The sequence below is a fragment of the Spinacia oleracea genome, chromosome 3 (assembly GCF_020520425.1).
Source record: "Spinacia oleracea cultivar Varoflay chromosome 3, BTI_SOV_V1, whole genome shotgun sequence".
NCBI lineage: Eukaryota > Viridiplantae > Streptophyta > Magnoliopsida > Caryophyllales > Amaranthaceae > Spinacia > Spinacia oleracea.
In genome coordinates this window covers 51,017,262-51,031,075 of record NC_079489.1, presented here as the reverse complement: position 1 = coordinate 51,031,075, position 13,814 = coordinate 51,017,262, and the positions used below count along the sequence as shown (strand labels likewise).

At 38.0% G+C, this 13,814-nt stretch overlaps 2 protein-coding genes across 2 annotated transcripts; one reads left to right on the top strand and one right to left on the bottom strand.

Moving 5' to 3' along the window:
* Nucleotides 1-1,990: 1,990 nt before the first annotated feature.
* On the bottom strand, nucleotides 1,991-8,359 carry LOC130470327 (uncharacterized). The gene is made up of 14 exons (XM_056840288.1): nucleotides 8,223-8,359; nucleotides 6,739-6,916; nucleotides 5,999-6,098; nucleotides 5,728-5,892; nucleotides 4,847-5,597; nucleotides 4,620-4,757; nucleotides 4,438-4,515; nucleotides 3,853-4,340; nucleotides 3,620-3,735; nucleotides 3,309-3,501; nucleotides 3,129-3,218; nucleotides 2,852-3,004; nucleotides 2,498-2,576; nucleotides 1,991-2,395 (listed from the first exon to the last, which is right to left on the bottom strand). Exons 8-14 carry the CDS (start codon nucleotides 3,913-3,915, stop codon nucleotides 2,283-2,285), a joined length of 807 nt encoding a protein of 268 aa, XP_056696266.1. The 5' UTR covers nucleotides 3,916-4,340; nucleotides 4,438-4,515; nucleotides 4,620-4,757; nucleotides 4,847-5,597; nucleotides 5,728-5,892; nucleotides 5,999-6,098; nucleotides 6,739-6,916; nucleotides 8,223-8,359; the 3' UTR covers nucleotides 1,991-2,282.
* LOC110783337 (WD repeat-containing protein LWD1) lies at nucleotides 8,254-12,511 on the top strand. The gene is made up of 2 exons (XM_021987665.2): nucleotides 8,254-9,475; nucleotides 12,262-12,511. Exon 1 carries the CDS (start codon nucleotides 8,409-8,411, stop codon nucleotides 9,468-9,470), a length of 1,062 nt encoding a protein of 353 aa, XP_021843357.1. The 5' UTR covers nucleotides 8,254-8,408; the 3' UTR covers nucleotides 9,471-9,475; nucleotides 12,262-12,511.
* Nucleotides 12,512-13,814: the final 1,303 nt, after the last annotated feature.

The following is a 13,814-nucleotide window of genomic DNA, read 5'->3' as shown; positions in this document are numbered from 1 at the left end:
TTCCGGAGATTTCGTGTCTGGCACAAACCAAAGGGTCACAGGTCCAGTGAATGACATAACTTCGTTCGTTAAGAGATGGAAAGATATGCGAGACGAGGCTAAGTAAGTTAACCAACTTATGAAGAATATGATCCCATTTAATACCTTAACTAAACCAGTTATGCGTCATGTTTTGCAGTCCAGGACAAGTCATGGTTAAATGCGATTACAGGAGTGCAACCCAAAGAGACTGCTATGGGGTCCTGCATACAAGAGCGAGGGTCAGTGCTGACTATGTAAGGATGGCTGCCCAGATGTATATGAAAAAGTGGGCATTGGATTACGAAGGCATGAGTCGGAGATTTATGCTTGACCCAACTTTTGCGGTACGCCTTGAATTGAATTATTAAATAACATTTTTAAGTATTAGCTGTTTAAGTGAAATACCAGAATTTATTCATTGAACATAATTTAATATTACAGATGAGGGTAATTACGAATAAGGATCCTTTCGAACATCTGGCAAAGAAGCACGGCCAACCGCTTCGTGACATTACTGCATCCCAGATTTGTGTGGTAGGATATTTTTCTAGTTTTAACATTCTCCTATCACATGTTCTTTGAATAAACAAATAACTATTAATTCATTGGTAATATGATGAATTAGATTTTTGTTCCTGTGTTGGACGACGACCATTGGTGGTGTGCTGCATTTGAGTTGAAGGAGAAGACCATATGGTTCATGGATACCATGTACCCCAAACCCGAAGAGAAGCATAAGTCCATTCTGAAAAATATGGTATGTTTTGCTTCCAAAGTTTTTACGCCGATTGTTAACTACAAAGTCCAATTTCTGGGATTGATGTTCAGATATTATGAATGCTTTACATCACAGATACCGGCCATCGACACGATGTTAAATGTCCATGACCCCCAGTGGGAACTAGGCACAATGGGTAGTTGGTGAAGACAACTAGTCGAGCTTATGAACAACACTGACAAGTATGTGAACTAGTGGACTGATGATTCATTATATGTGTCGATTCAAATTTTTGTTCCCGTTTAATCACAATTGGTTTTTTTGCAGTCATAGCTGCGGGGTACTAATGTTGGGATGGATAAAGTCATTGTCCGCTCGTATCAAAATATGGAATGGTAAGTGCCTTTGTATTTAGCTGGCGAACTAAAACTGCTGCTCCGAACTCTAATTACCATTCATTCATCATTGTAGAAAAATATTGTTGTGGCTCGAAAAGCGCTACTAATGGACGACTTTCTCTCGGATTTTAATGAAGCAAAGGATGAATTGAAGCATTGTCCGCAATCACCTGTACTTGAAAGGCATCTGATTCGTAGTTATATTATTTAACTGTTTTAACTGTTTTAGCCGGATTATCTACTGTTTAAGTTTTAGTCAGATTAATTAGTGGTAATGTTTACTGCTTTTGGATAATTAACTGCATTTGGGATATTTTACTGCTTTTCGGATAAATTACTGGCCTTTTGAATAGAAATTAAGGTCTACTTTTCCTAAAATCTAAGGGCCTTGGAAGTTGCTTTTGGATTATTATTGTTTATTTAACCCTTTGCCTATTTATATAAGTCAATATGGGTGGTACCAAATAGAAGGAAGTCAAACTGTAGCAAATTTGAATGTACCAAAGTTGACCAATTTAATATCTTATCATTAAAACTCTTCACCAAAACTGTAGCAAATTTGATGGGTCGTACTAAATGAAATGTACCAAAGTTGACCAATTGCAAAGTTATACCAACAAATGAAATGTACCAAAGTCGAAGTTCTGGCTACATGAAATACACCAAAGTCGAAGTTCTGGCTACATGAAATGTACAAAATTTGACCACTTTGGAAGTCAAACCAAAAAATAAAATATACCAAACTTGAAGTTCGTACTACATGAAATGTACCAAAGCTTAGTTGACAAATTTCATACTCATACCAAAGTTGACCTGCAATTCATCAAATTTCATAAATATCTGATTTCCACCTGTGTTCATTTATGTAAAAGAAAATACCCCATACATAACTACAAATCAGAGATCTTAATTCATAAATATCTTATTTCTACCTGTTCATTCATTTAAAAGAAAATACCCCATACATAAGTTCACATCAGAAATATTCACATACACCTTCAAATGTTGATCATTTAACTAAAGTACTTAAGTATCCAAACTAACTTCAGTCTAAGTACCAGAATTCAAATGCAATAGAGTTGCCCAACTACAGAACTGTAATCCAAGTACATCCAAAAACTAAAATCCAAACACGTAAACACAGCCTACACACGGACTTGCCTCCCACAAATAAGGTCGTACACCTCATATTTCCTCAAATTCAAATCGCACAAGATGTCATCAACAGCAAGTGATATCCTTGCATCCTCTATTGCACCTTGATGATGATAAGATAGCAAATAAATATGATGATAGCATTACAACAGACTATTGTTTTAAAAAACACACACAACTGAACACATTCACAAAATGAACGTACCGGGTTGAATGTGGCAGATGTTTTGTTGCGTTGGACTATGTCCTTTATCCATGCTAGCATTACAACACAACTTGACATACTGCATCATTAGTGTTTGACAGTTATCAAACCATAAAATCCATATATAAACCACCAACTTATATTTACGCAAAGAGATTGTGTTGGGTTACTTAATCATCGCTCGGTGGGACAGAAACAAGATCAACCCCCCATCCACTCAGTCCATCCTTTACCCATGACTCGTCTTTAGAGTAAAACAGTGTGTCCAAGTACTTCGACTACAAGATTAACAAGTCAACCATATGTATGAAATGTATGCGATAATTATTAAATGTTTTTACATACAATCATTACCATGTGGCTAATCAAACGAGCGTGCTCTAACAAAGGCTCGTCTGATGTAGGATCAAGCACCCAAATCCTCTTATCCTTCATGGATAATGCAACACAATACCAACGTTTGTGCGGCGGAAGAGTGAAGTACATGTGCAACACGGGTATTACAACCTAGCATAAATTGCAAAATGGAAATGCTAAGTTAAATTTAGAGACAATACCACCAGTCTTGATAAATTTACATAAATTTACAAAGAATTATCACAAATTTATTTAATTTAGTAAGTAAGCATACCACAAACATTTCCCGAATGACGAGGTTTTCAGAGGGGGCACCGTATGGGGCTATAAGAGACTGAGGGGGATCGTTTGTTTGTACCTTAACCTGCCACAATTAGAAGGTAGCTCATGATACGTTTAAATAAAAATGATCGGCTCATGAAAACATAGATGAGAAATTCGTCTGAATACTAACCCCGAAACCAGGTTCAAGCATTACACTTCGTCCTCTACCGGCACCCAATTCTGCCTTCCACATGCTAGTATACATCTTACTAGCCACTCTCACATATTCTATCCCCGCATACTCATCCATTGCTACCATTCGATACATCTGATATTGGGTTAGACATAAACCATCGAACTCAATCAACTCTGGTCCTTCATCCCTGCAAATATTGATCAATTGAAGAATAATCAACTGTCGTATTCCAGGTTCAAAATTATAAACATTAACAAAAAACATTCATAATCCCCTTATAATTTACTAAAAAGTTTGACATTTACTTGCTATTTCCCTGGCACTCCTTGATGAAAGCAACCAATTCCTTCTCTATATCAGCCCGACTCTTCCGGGAGCTCCTAAGAACTGGAACTCCCTTTAGAAATTCAGTGGTGATTACCTGTGCAAAATAGATAAGTATATCCCAACATTAAAATTCTCTAAGATAAGTATATATTGGATTGTTCATTGACATTAGTGTACGAAAATGTATCGGCTTCTGAGCAGGAGATTGTACTTCAGTCTGTAGCGCGGTCACAGATTTCGTAAGGACAGAACAATCAGAGGAAGAGGGAGCCATAAATCCAAGAACATCTGAGGAAACCGCAGAAGACGGACCAGGGGTTCTAGGATCACTCGCCAAAACTGGAGAGACTGTAGTGGAAGGCGGAGGGAACCCAAAGCCTCGGGTGCCAAAACCCTGAGTTGAACCAAAGGTCGGTGCAAAACCCACCGGCGACGGAACGCCAAACTGCTGTGTAGTGGCTGTAGGGATTGCAGCCGGCCTAATTTTCTGCGTACCTCCGAGAGCAGGGCCAACAGCCACACCAGCCACACTACCACCACTTGTACCTCCACTTTGAGTCTCCTTAGGCCCACTATCTTGATCCCTCACCCCTACTATTCTTGACAAATCAAGTTTGATACTTCTTAAAATTAACCTCTCCTTGGTTGTGCATTTTGCTCCTCGATTCTCTCAAATCGGGTTGTTAAAACATTCAGAACCTATATACAATTTTTTCCAAGCAGAATCAGAATATCTACTGAGGGATGGATGCCAAAAACTTATACACCAAAAAAAATTAGACACAATAGAAATAACCTCGTTTGCGGTGTAGGAACCCCGCATATCTCTTGGCAATCGAGGATGGTGTCTCTCGCCGTAAACAACATCAACAGACTTGTTGTGGAACATCAAAATAAAATATCAGTCCATATATTAATGAATCATTATACTACTGAATCACTACTCGCACAACATGAATTTTTGGTATTCCATCTCACCTGAGTTCTTCCATAGTCACCTCCAGCTTTCTTGTCTGCCTCTACCAGGGCATTGACATCAGATTGGGACCACACAGCCACCCTCGGCATAAAACACCATTGCCTAGGCACCACATTCAGGTGGTCCAGGTAGAATACCTACAACAATAACCAACTTACTTCAGAATCAAATAAGAGCTTTGCAAAATTATAAACAATAAAATATAAATATTTTCAGTAATACCAACCGTCAAAAACAGGCTGCAGCCCCCAAACCGGACACAACTCCATGCTGATCAAACTGACGCGCAAACATTTTGCACCATATCTTTAGCACTCTAAACAGCACGTGCACCAATCATATGAATTTGACTCCGGTGCTACCGATGCGGCAGGTAACAACCTCCCTGCCAAGGTAAACCCGTCTGTGCTGGGGCACAACACCAACTCTAGTATAACAATCATAAATGCTATTTTTAATTCAAAGTCCTCCTCTCTTGTTACAATTAGGACAAGAGTACCCACCGCCTTACCCTGTCCATCCCTCATCCCAACTGCAAATTCCCAAGCTTTCTGAACAGAAACTCCACCACTATCCCCATACATCTGAACAATATGGTCTGCTATCTCCCTATGGCGCGTGTCTAGGTTGTCATTAAGAGACGGTACAGGTTGAGTACCCATAGGCAGCCCCAAAACGCAGTTACGTTGGATGGGAACTAGGCTGAATTCCATATCACCCCCACCATAGAATACCCCATTAGCACCATCTACCCTGGTCACTAACCAGTAGGCAAATTTCGGGGACAGGTTACGCAGTTTTAGGGTGAGGAGGGCTCCAAACCCCATTTTTCTAACTACTTCCCTTCGAATGTCATCCAACAGTGACAACAACTTTGAAAACACCTCAAGCCTATCATTCTCATGCATTACTCCGCCTTTCCTCAGCCTGGTTGACACAACAGTCTCCGATTTCTTCACCTAAGCACCTACACTCAACTAAGATGCATACAACAATGGCACTCAATCAAAACCATGTAAGAATTGATCCTAAACATATGTTCTGAGTAATGTACATTCAATCATAAACTAGATATCCATGAAATAGGTAGTTAACAATTCAACAAACCTTCGGTCTAATAGTAGTGGTTACGTTATGAATACTAACGACGTCATCATCATCGTTGCTCTCTGTACGTGGCTCCTCCTCTCCACTACTCTCCGCATCATAGACTTTTCTCTTCTTTCCACGGGAAGAACCTTCCACTGCCTTTAGCCCGCTTGCAGTTGTTTTCTACACCCACAACACAACAAGTTTACTTTTGTCTAAATATTAAAAATAGAATTGGATTAGAATTGGATCCTTGTATTAATTACAATAGCATTCTTGTACTAATTACCGTTCGTGTTCCTGCCCTTGTAGACATGCCCTTTCCCTTAACAATGTCTTCCTCTGTTTTTTTTTCCTTTGGAAGTGGAGCATTACGTTTACCCATTTTCCTACAAAATTATAAAACTTAATGACTACAATGACAATGTAAACTAAACACAACAAATTCACAACATTCAAATACTTCACACTACAATTACTTTCATTTTAAAATGCACACATATAAACATCCACACATATCCCAGTAATTAGACCCATTTTGGTACAAATCTACCAATCCAAATGTAATTTGAGATACCAAACTGTCATACACTTTTAATACCATTTTAGGATCAATATAAAATTATGATCCTTTTTAAAAATAATTCAATTTTTTTTGTGCAATTCTCCATATTATCAACACTATTTCTTACAAATTTTCATAATTTAGGCCCCATCAAATATACCAATTTGTTCAAAACTCACCACCCAGTTACAAAACAACCAATATTTATACTCCTAATGCCACCATCAGCCTACTAATTAATGAATTAATCCAGCATGAACCAATATTAATAAACGAACAAGAACATGCAGCAATTAAACCAGAAACCCTAACTGAAAACAAAGTTCACCCATAAACATTTTCCCTGGGAAATTCTTAGAATTAAACGAGTTAAGTATAACAATTAGGATTACAAGTATAAAGCCTCCAAAAACCCTAAATACATAAACTTTTTAAATTTTCGATTAGGGTTTTAGGGTTTTTACCTCTTTATGACAAATAATTCTTCCTCCAGCGTAGTCAATCGCGCAATTGCTTTCACGAATTCACCAAATACACGAACAATCCTAGCTCGTCTTGAAAATGGAGGCGTGAATTTTTTTGCCCAGAATACTGTCGCCGTGAAATTGGATTGAAGGAGGAGCACAAATGGAATCTGGAATGCTTTGAAGGAGGAGAGAGAATAACAAGGAGGAGAGAGAGATCAATGTGAGTATTAAATAGCTGCTACTTCAAATTCAAAATTTTTGAAATATGAAAATTTGGCCAGCAAAGCAAAATGGAGTCTGTTTTACTCTAGTGGGCCTCTTCCTTTTTTCGGTGAAAAGACCAAAAAGACCCCACTTGTGTCCAAATTGAACACAAGCCATTATGGAGCAAGACTTCCTCCAGTATTTAGGAGGAAGTCTTTGTCACAAGTGACTTGTGTCCATATTGGACACAAGTGAGTACCAATACAGAATTTGGAGTACCAATATAGAATATGTTAGTACCAATACAAATTATGTGAATACCAATAATAACACATATGACTTATATTGGTGGTAATACTAAGCAATTTTGCATTTTGGTACTGACATATTATGCGTTGGTACTCAAGATGATTATATTTGGATCACTTGTGTCCATGTGGACACAAGTCACTTGAGGTTTAGAAACCTTCGGTATTTAGGCATCTTATGGGAAAATGGTCTCCTTATTTCCTTAATCCTTAGGATTATTTACTTTTAATAATCCAACCTTTGAGCCATTTTCCAAAATTAATCCAACCTTTTAATTATTATCTAATAATCTAACCTTTATACCCCTTTAACCGATAATGCTCCAAAAAACTGGGAACCTACTGAACAAGTCAACTGAAGCATTGCTGCCAACGGGACTTGGGAATACCCCTTTAACAGATCTCAAATGTGGGAATACGAATGGAGTATTGAGTTTAAGAAACTGCCAAAGAGCGAATCCGGGTCAAAATAACCCACTTTAGTATCACATCCATTACTCCATTAGAGCTCATAAACATGGGTTTTGCAGGATCAATATCAATCACAAGTTGCAAAAGGGGCAAAATCGAAGTGACAAGAGCAAACATCAAAGTTCGAATTGCTAATCGCCTTGCTAAAGATCCATGAAAGGCCATTAACCTTGAATTAAAAGTAAATAAAATAAAAATTGAAGCTTGGCCATCAATGGCGATTTCTAAGGATCTGGAGAAGAAGAAGAGGAGGAATAAATGTAAAGGGGGACAAATAAAAGGAAAGTGGTGTTATAAATGTCCCACTCACACTATTTACAACAGCCATCAGCCACGTCATCAATATGACCGGTTTTACCTGTTTCGTAACAGGTAGGGTGCATTATTAGTTAAAGGGGTATAAAGGTTAGATTATTAGATAATAATCTAAAGGTTGGATTAATTTTGGAAAATGGCTCAAATGTTGGATTATTAAAAGTAATTAATCCTAATCCTTACCGAGTTTCCGTATTAGCCAGTGTTCAATCCATCTTCGTTCCTTGAAAAAAAAAATCTCACTTTCTTTCACTCTTACTCCGTATCACTGAGAGGAACCTGGAGTTCTTCAAGTTCGACCCTCCGATCCTCTCTTCTCTCTCTTTCTCTATCCTCAAACAATCGACCTTGAAACCACCATTAACAGCAATGGGAGCAAGTAGCGAGCCATCAATGAACCCAGAACCCTTCTCCGATGAACAACATAAGCAACGCTCTGAAATCTACACCTACGAAGCACCATGGCACATCTACTCCATGAACTGGAGCGTCCGCCGCGACAAAAACTACCGCCTCGCCATCGCCTCCCTCCTCGAACACGCCCAAAACCGTGTCGAAATCGTCCAACTCCACGATTCCACCGGCGAAATCAAATCCGACCCTTCTCTCTCCTTTGACCACCCTTACCCACCCACTAAGGCCATCTTCATACCCGACAAAGATTGCTCCAAACCCGACCTTCTCGCCACCTCCTCTGACTATCTCCGAATCTGGCAAATCAACTCCGATTCCAACTCCTCCTCCAAAATTGAGCTTAAATCGCTGCTTAATGGTAACAAGAACTCCGAATTTTGCGGGCCTTTGACCTCGTTTGATTGGAATGAGGCCGAGCCGCGGCGAATTGGGACATCGTCGATTGATACAACTTGTACGATTTGGGATATTGAAAGGGAGACTGTGGATACGCAATTGATTGCTCATGATAAGGAGGTTTATGACATTGCCTGGGGCGGTGCCGGGGTATTTGCGTCGGTTTCTGCTGATGGGTCAGTTAGGGTTTTTGATTTGAGGGATAAAGAACATTCAACGATAATTTATGAAAGTTCTGAGCCTGATACGCCTTTGGTTAGATTAGGGTGGAATAAGCAGGACCCGAGATATATGGCTACGATTATCATGGATAGTCCGAAGGTTGTGGTGTTGGATATTCGGTTTCCGACACTTCCGGTGGTGGAGTTGCAGAGGCATCAAGCTAGTGCTAATGCGATTGCTTGGGCACCTCATAGTTCTTGTCATATTTGTACTGCTGGGGATGATATGCAGGCTTTGATTTGGGATTTGTCTTCTATGGGGCAGCCTGTGGAGGGTGGGTTGGACCCAATTTTGGCGTACACAGCCGGGGCAGAGATTGAGCAGCTTCAGTGGTCGTCTTCTCAGCCTGATTGGGTTGCTATTGCTTTCTCTAATAAGCTCCAGATTCTGAGGGTTTAAAAAAAGTGAGTTATTCATATTCTCTGTTTGTTTGTTTGTTATGTTAGAAGGATGTAATTGGTAGGGTTTGATTAAAAAAAGTGTAGCATAACTGTCTATTTATGGATGAGAATATTGAATTAGGTTGTGTTGTGTTTTGTGCTTAATTATGGCAGCATATTGAGAACTGCAAATGGTTTGTTGAAGAGCTAGTGATCTAGTGTGGTTGTGTTTGTGATGTTACATGTAGGAGAAGGAGTTAGTGTTAGACTTGTGATCAGTAGGTTTCACTGAAAAATATGATGTGATGTTGCAGGGTGAAGTTATATGCAGTAGATAGACTAATAGACTATATGTATTGTGCTGGTTGATGCCGCAGTAACTATAACTTGAGGATGCCCAATTTTATGTTATCGCCTGGCCTGCTGATGCCCTGCATAACTCCATCTTACCACACCCAATATCCAGGCCTACGCCTACGCCTACGCCTACCCATACTAAGTCTTCCTTTGGCATGCAACTTATGTGCCTCATCTTCATCATAAGTTTGTTTGTGTTTATCACAACTATTTATAAAAGGAAAAATTAACCCAACTATGTGTGGTCTTCTAATATTAATCTCAATTAATCCTATTTACTTACTTCCCCTTCTTTAAACAATCTTAGTAAATTTATAACCCTTTCAAACAGGTAATTTCATTAACCCCTTTTGTTCTTCTTCCTTGTTATTAACTAGTACAGATTAGCATACAAGAGATCAGCGCATAGGTAGCTAGGACTAGGAGTATATTTAGGATTAGTTTTAGGTTTTTATTCTTGAATTTAAACACTCTACTTCCTATTTTCCTTCATCAAAATTCGTAGCCTAGTTCCTCAATTTTAAGAATTTTTGTTCGCAACTTTGTTTTTTCAATTACAAGATTCATTGGTATATTTCCACTATTCTCTATAATTTGTTGTTCTTCGATTCTTAATTAATTGAATGCTAGATTAGTTTATGCTTTGAATTTGTTAATTGATTTTGAATTTGTAGACTGAATTCTTCATGTAAAAAAAACTGTATTGTTCATGTCCTGGACAATTTAAATTAAAACACTTTTGTCCTGGACAATTTAGAAATTGCACAACAAAATCACCTCAAACGTATAAAAGCAAAATCAATGTCGAATCTGTTGAAACAAATCTCACAGCTTCTTGAGGAAGAATTGGGGAGAATGTTGCAAAATTGGTTGCAAATACCTCCAAAAGAGTGAAAGGATGATGACAAAGAAAATGTCAGAGAAGAGAAACGAAAATGACCAGGAGAGAGAATTTCACTCGTGGGATGGCCGTGGAGTTATTACAGAGAACGTTCAAAAATTGAAGGAAGAAGCGTTCACAATTACTGAAGGAAGAAGCGTCAGCAAGTACTGAAGGAAAAAGGAGAGGAAGATTTTAGGTAACCGGTTGTAGAGGTAACCGGTTGACCTGGATGGTTTAAAGAATGGAAAGCAATTAGTTAGAATTATTATGGAAGAATCGCTAATTGAAATTAATAATAGAAGCCCATCCATAGTTGGGATTAATAATGTTAAAATTTCCTTTATAAAAACATATTTCTTGTTGATTATAGTGTCAATTTTATGGATGGAGATTATAGCTATGCATCACTTGCTGTGATGGCTTGAAGCTTAAATACCTGGAGACCCTGAGTATAATACCCACCCATATTCTCTTAAACCGATGCCTTCACACTGCTTCAAGTTGGAGGATTCAGTTATTCAAACTCAAACTTGATAACTTTATATTTAACACAAACTTGACTGCCTCTACTTTGACTTTTTTTCTTCTGAATATTCTAAACTCAAACATAGTCCTCCGGCAATGGTTTTTCTAAATATACATTTGTAGTTCATTCATTTCTACGTTGTACTTAAACGTTTTTAATTTTATATATTGTACACTTGTAGTAACAAAAGTTAATCATTTTTATCCTTGCCGTCAACCCAATGTCAACAAGTTCTGTTATATTTTTAAAAAATTCAGATTTTTTTTTATGTTAGGTTAACAACAAACATAAGGTTGATTATAACAGAAAAACCTTAGTTTGTTTAAGTAACGAAATTTTTAAACGCTGGATTAACAAGGATAAAGTTGACTATTTTACAAATACAAGGATATGATGTGGAAGATTTTAAAGTGTATCGTTATTCGACGTCCGCATATGCTAAAATCGTCCGCGTTTTTTAACGTAAAAGTACACATTTACCCTCCATTTTTTTCACCACATCTCCCCTTCCTCTCCGGCACACTGCTATCTTTTCCGGTTATCTAACATAAATTCCGGCGAACTATTTTTTTAACAATTCCGTTGGTATACCTCACTCTACAACCAATTCTTGTCGGAAAACTTAGTTTCTTTCCATTTCGTCGGAACTTCACCATTTTCGAAGGAGCAGGAGCTTGGGGGAACTTGGCCATTTCTCGCTGGAAGTGGAGCTTGGTGTTTCCTGCCGGATTTTTATTTTTTATTTTTTGTACAACACTACTGCGCACGGCTTTTTCTTGGTAGCCATGTCAGCCGAGCCCGAAAATTGCGTGGTGGCCATGTCAGCCAAGCACAAGATGTTCTTGGTGGCCATGGCAACCAATCAATTTCCGTGTGCGGCTGACATGGCCCCCAAGCAAAAGTTGTGCGCGTTAGTGTTGTACAAAAATAAAATAAAATTGAAGAGTAGGTTAATAAACAGTTTCATGACAGAACTATTGATGGTTAGCATTTTTTATGTAATTTTATAGATTTATCTTGCTTTTTACTAAGTTTGTTCATCAGGGTAGCTGTCAATTTCGTTTGATGTTTTGGTACCGCTCGTTATCGTCGGGCGATGATGGTGTCACCGGGTTCCATGAAGGGGGTGAGAGAAGCGATAGGTTGATCAAAGGGGGAGCCGGCTTTGACGAGGATAACGATGGATCTGGGGCGTTCTTTTTTGTTTGGGTTTTGATTAAAGATGGGGTTTATCTCTGCTAATGTTTCTCGTACAAATATTTATTTAATTTTTGCATTGGGTTTATTTATTTTTTATTTAGTAATTTTGAGTGGGGAATTTTGGTAGAATGTTGATTGATGGCAATGATTGATCTAGTTCATCGAAGCTGAGAAGGTATTTTACAATGAATTTGATTTTTTTAATTAAAAAATAACAGAGGATTTATTATGGAAAATTTAATTCTAAAAATACAACCTTTGGCTGGTTCACTGAAGAAGAGCTAAGCTTTCAATAATCCAAGAATAATATAAGTTTAAGTACTAATCTATTTTTAAAGGGCTTGTTTATTTTGTCACTTGCTAACACATGTAAAAGGGTGACGTGACAATGTTACATGGCAATAAGTGAAGTCAAACTCGAATATGTTGACTCCTCTTCCATTTCCCTCTTAAATTTTTCAACCACCTCTCTCACTGCCATTACTATCCTCTGTTCCATTTACTCCTCTTTCTTCTCTCGTTCTTCTCTCCTCTATCTTTGATGTCGTCAACATCAAATATGGGTAATTAATTGAGGAAAAGGACGCACATAGAGCAGAAGTTGGTAGCGAATTGAATTCCTTTCCAAATCGTACATTTTACAGGTAAGCCTAGTCTAAACCCTAATATTTTGCTTAAACTCGTATTGTTTAGGGTTTTGTGACGAGAATTGCCTGCAATTTTACAAATTTCTTCGTTTTTAGTGTGAATGAATGAATTGATGTTTCATGAATTGGTGTAAAATTGTTTCGTTTGATTAGGGATATTTTGCGATTGATTAGGGATATTATGTGAATAGTTAGGGTTTTTTGTTCAATTGCGATTGCATAATTAGAGTTCAAGGTTTTCGATTGATTCGTGTTAAATTACAGTTTAGGCTATAATGTCGATTGTTAGGGTCTAATTTTGATTGGTAAGGGTAAAATTGTGACTGGTTATGGTTAAATTGTGATTAATTGTAGTTAAGTTATTGTGATTGATTGCATAACTATGTGTTAATTGCGCAAAAATTTACTGTTTATAGGTTAAATTGGGGGTAATGGAAGACGAGGATGCTACATTAAAATTCTGGCGTGGTGGGTTGTTTAGGAAGACAAATAATGGTTGGGCCTATGTTGGAGGACAAGGTAGAACATTTGTGGTTGATCCTAATGAATTGTGTTGGTTTTGGCTTGTGGATTTGGCTAAGAAGCGTGAGAAGTACGAAAAAATTGATGGAATATTTTACTTGATTCTGGGAATGAGTTTATAGAATGGGTTGAGAAAGGTACCGTGTATACAGATAAGGAGGTTTTGGAGATGACTGTTGTTGCAAAAACAGGTTAGGTGTTTGGAAGTGTATGTATTACATGGAGTAG

Bases quoted from the DNA above. Each gene is read 5' to 3' on its own strand.
- LOC130470327 (XM_056840288.1), bottom strand. From the start codon at position 3,915: ATGGCTCCCTCTTCCTCTGATTGTTCTGTCCTTACGAAATCTGTGACC. The intron at 3,219-3,308 runs GTTAGTATTCAG...TAATTGTGGCAG, and splicing joins TGCTTGAACCTGGTTTCGGG to GTTAAGGTACAAACAAACGA. The intron at 2,396-2,497 runs GTACGTTCATTT...ATCATCATCAAG, and splicing joins CATCTGCCACATTCAACCCG to GTGCAATAGAGGATGCAAGG.
- LOC110783337 (XM_021987665.2), top strand. From the start codon at position 8,409: ATGGGAGCAAGTAGCGAGCCATCAATGAACCCAGAACCCTTCTCCGAT.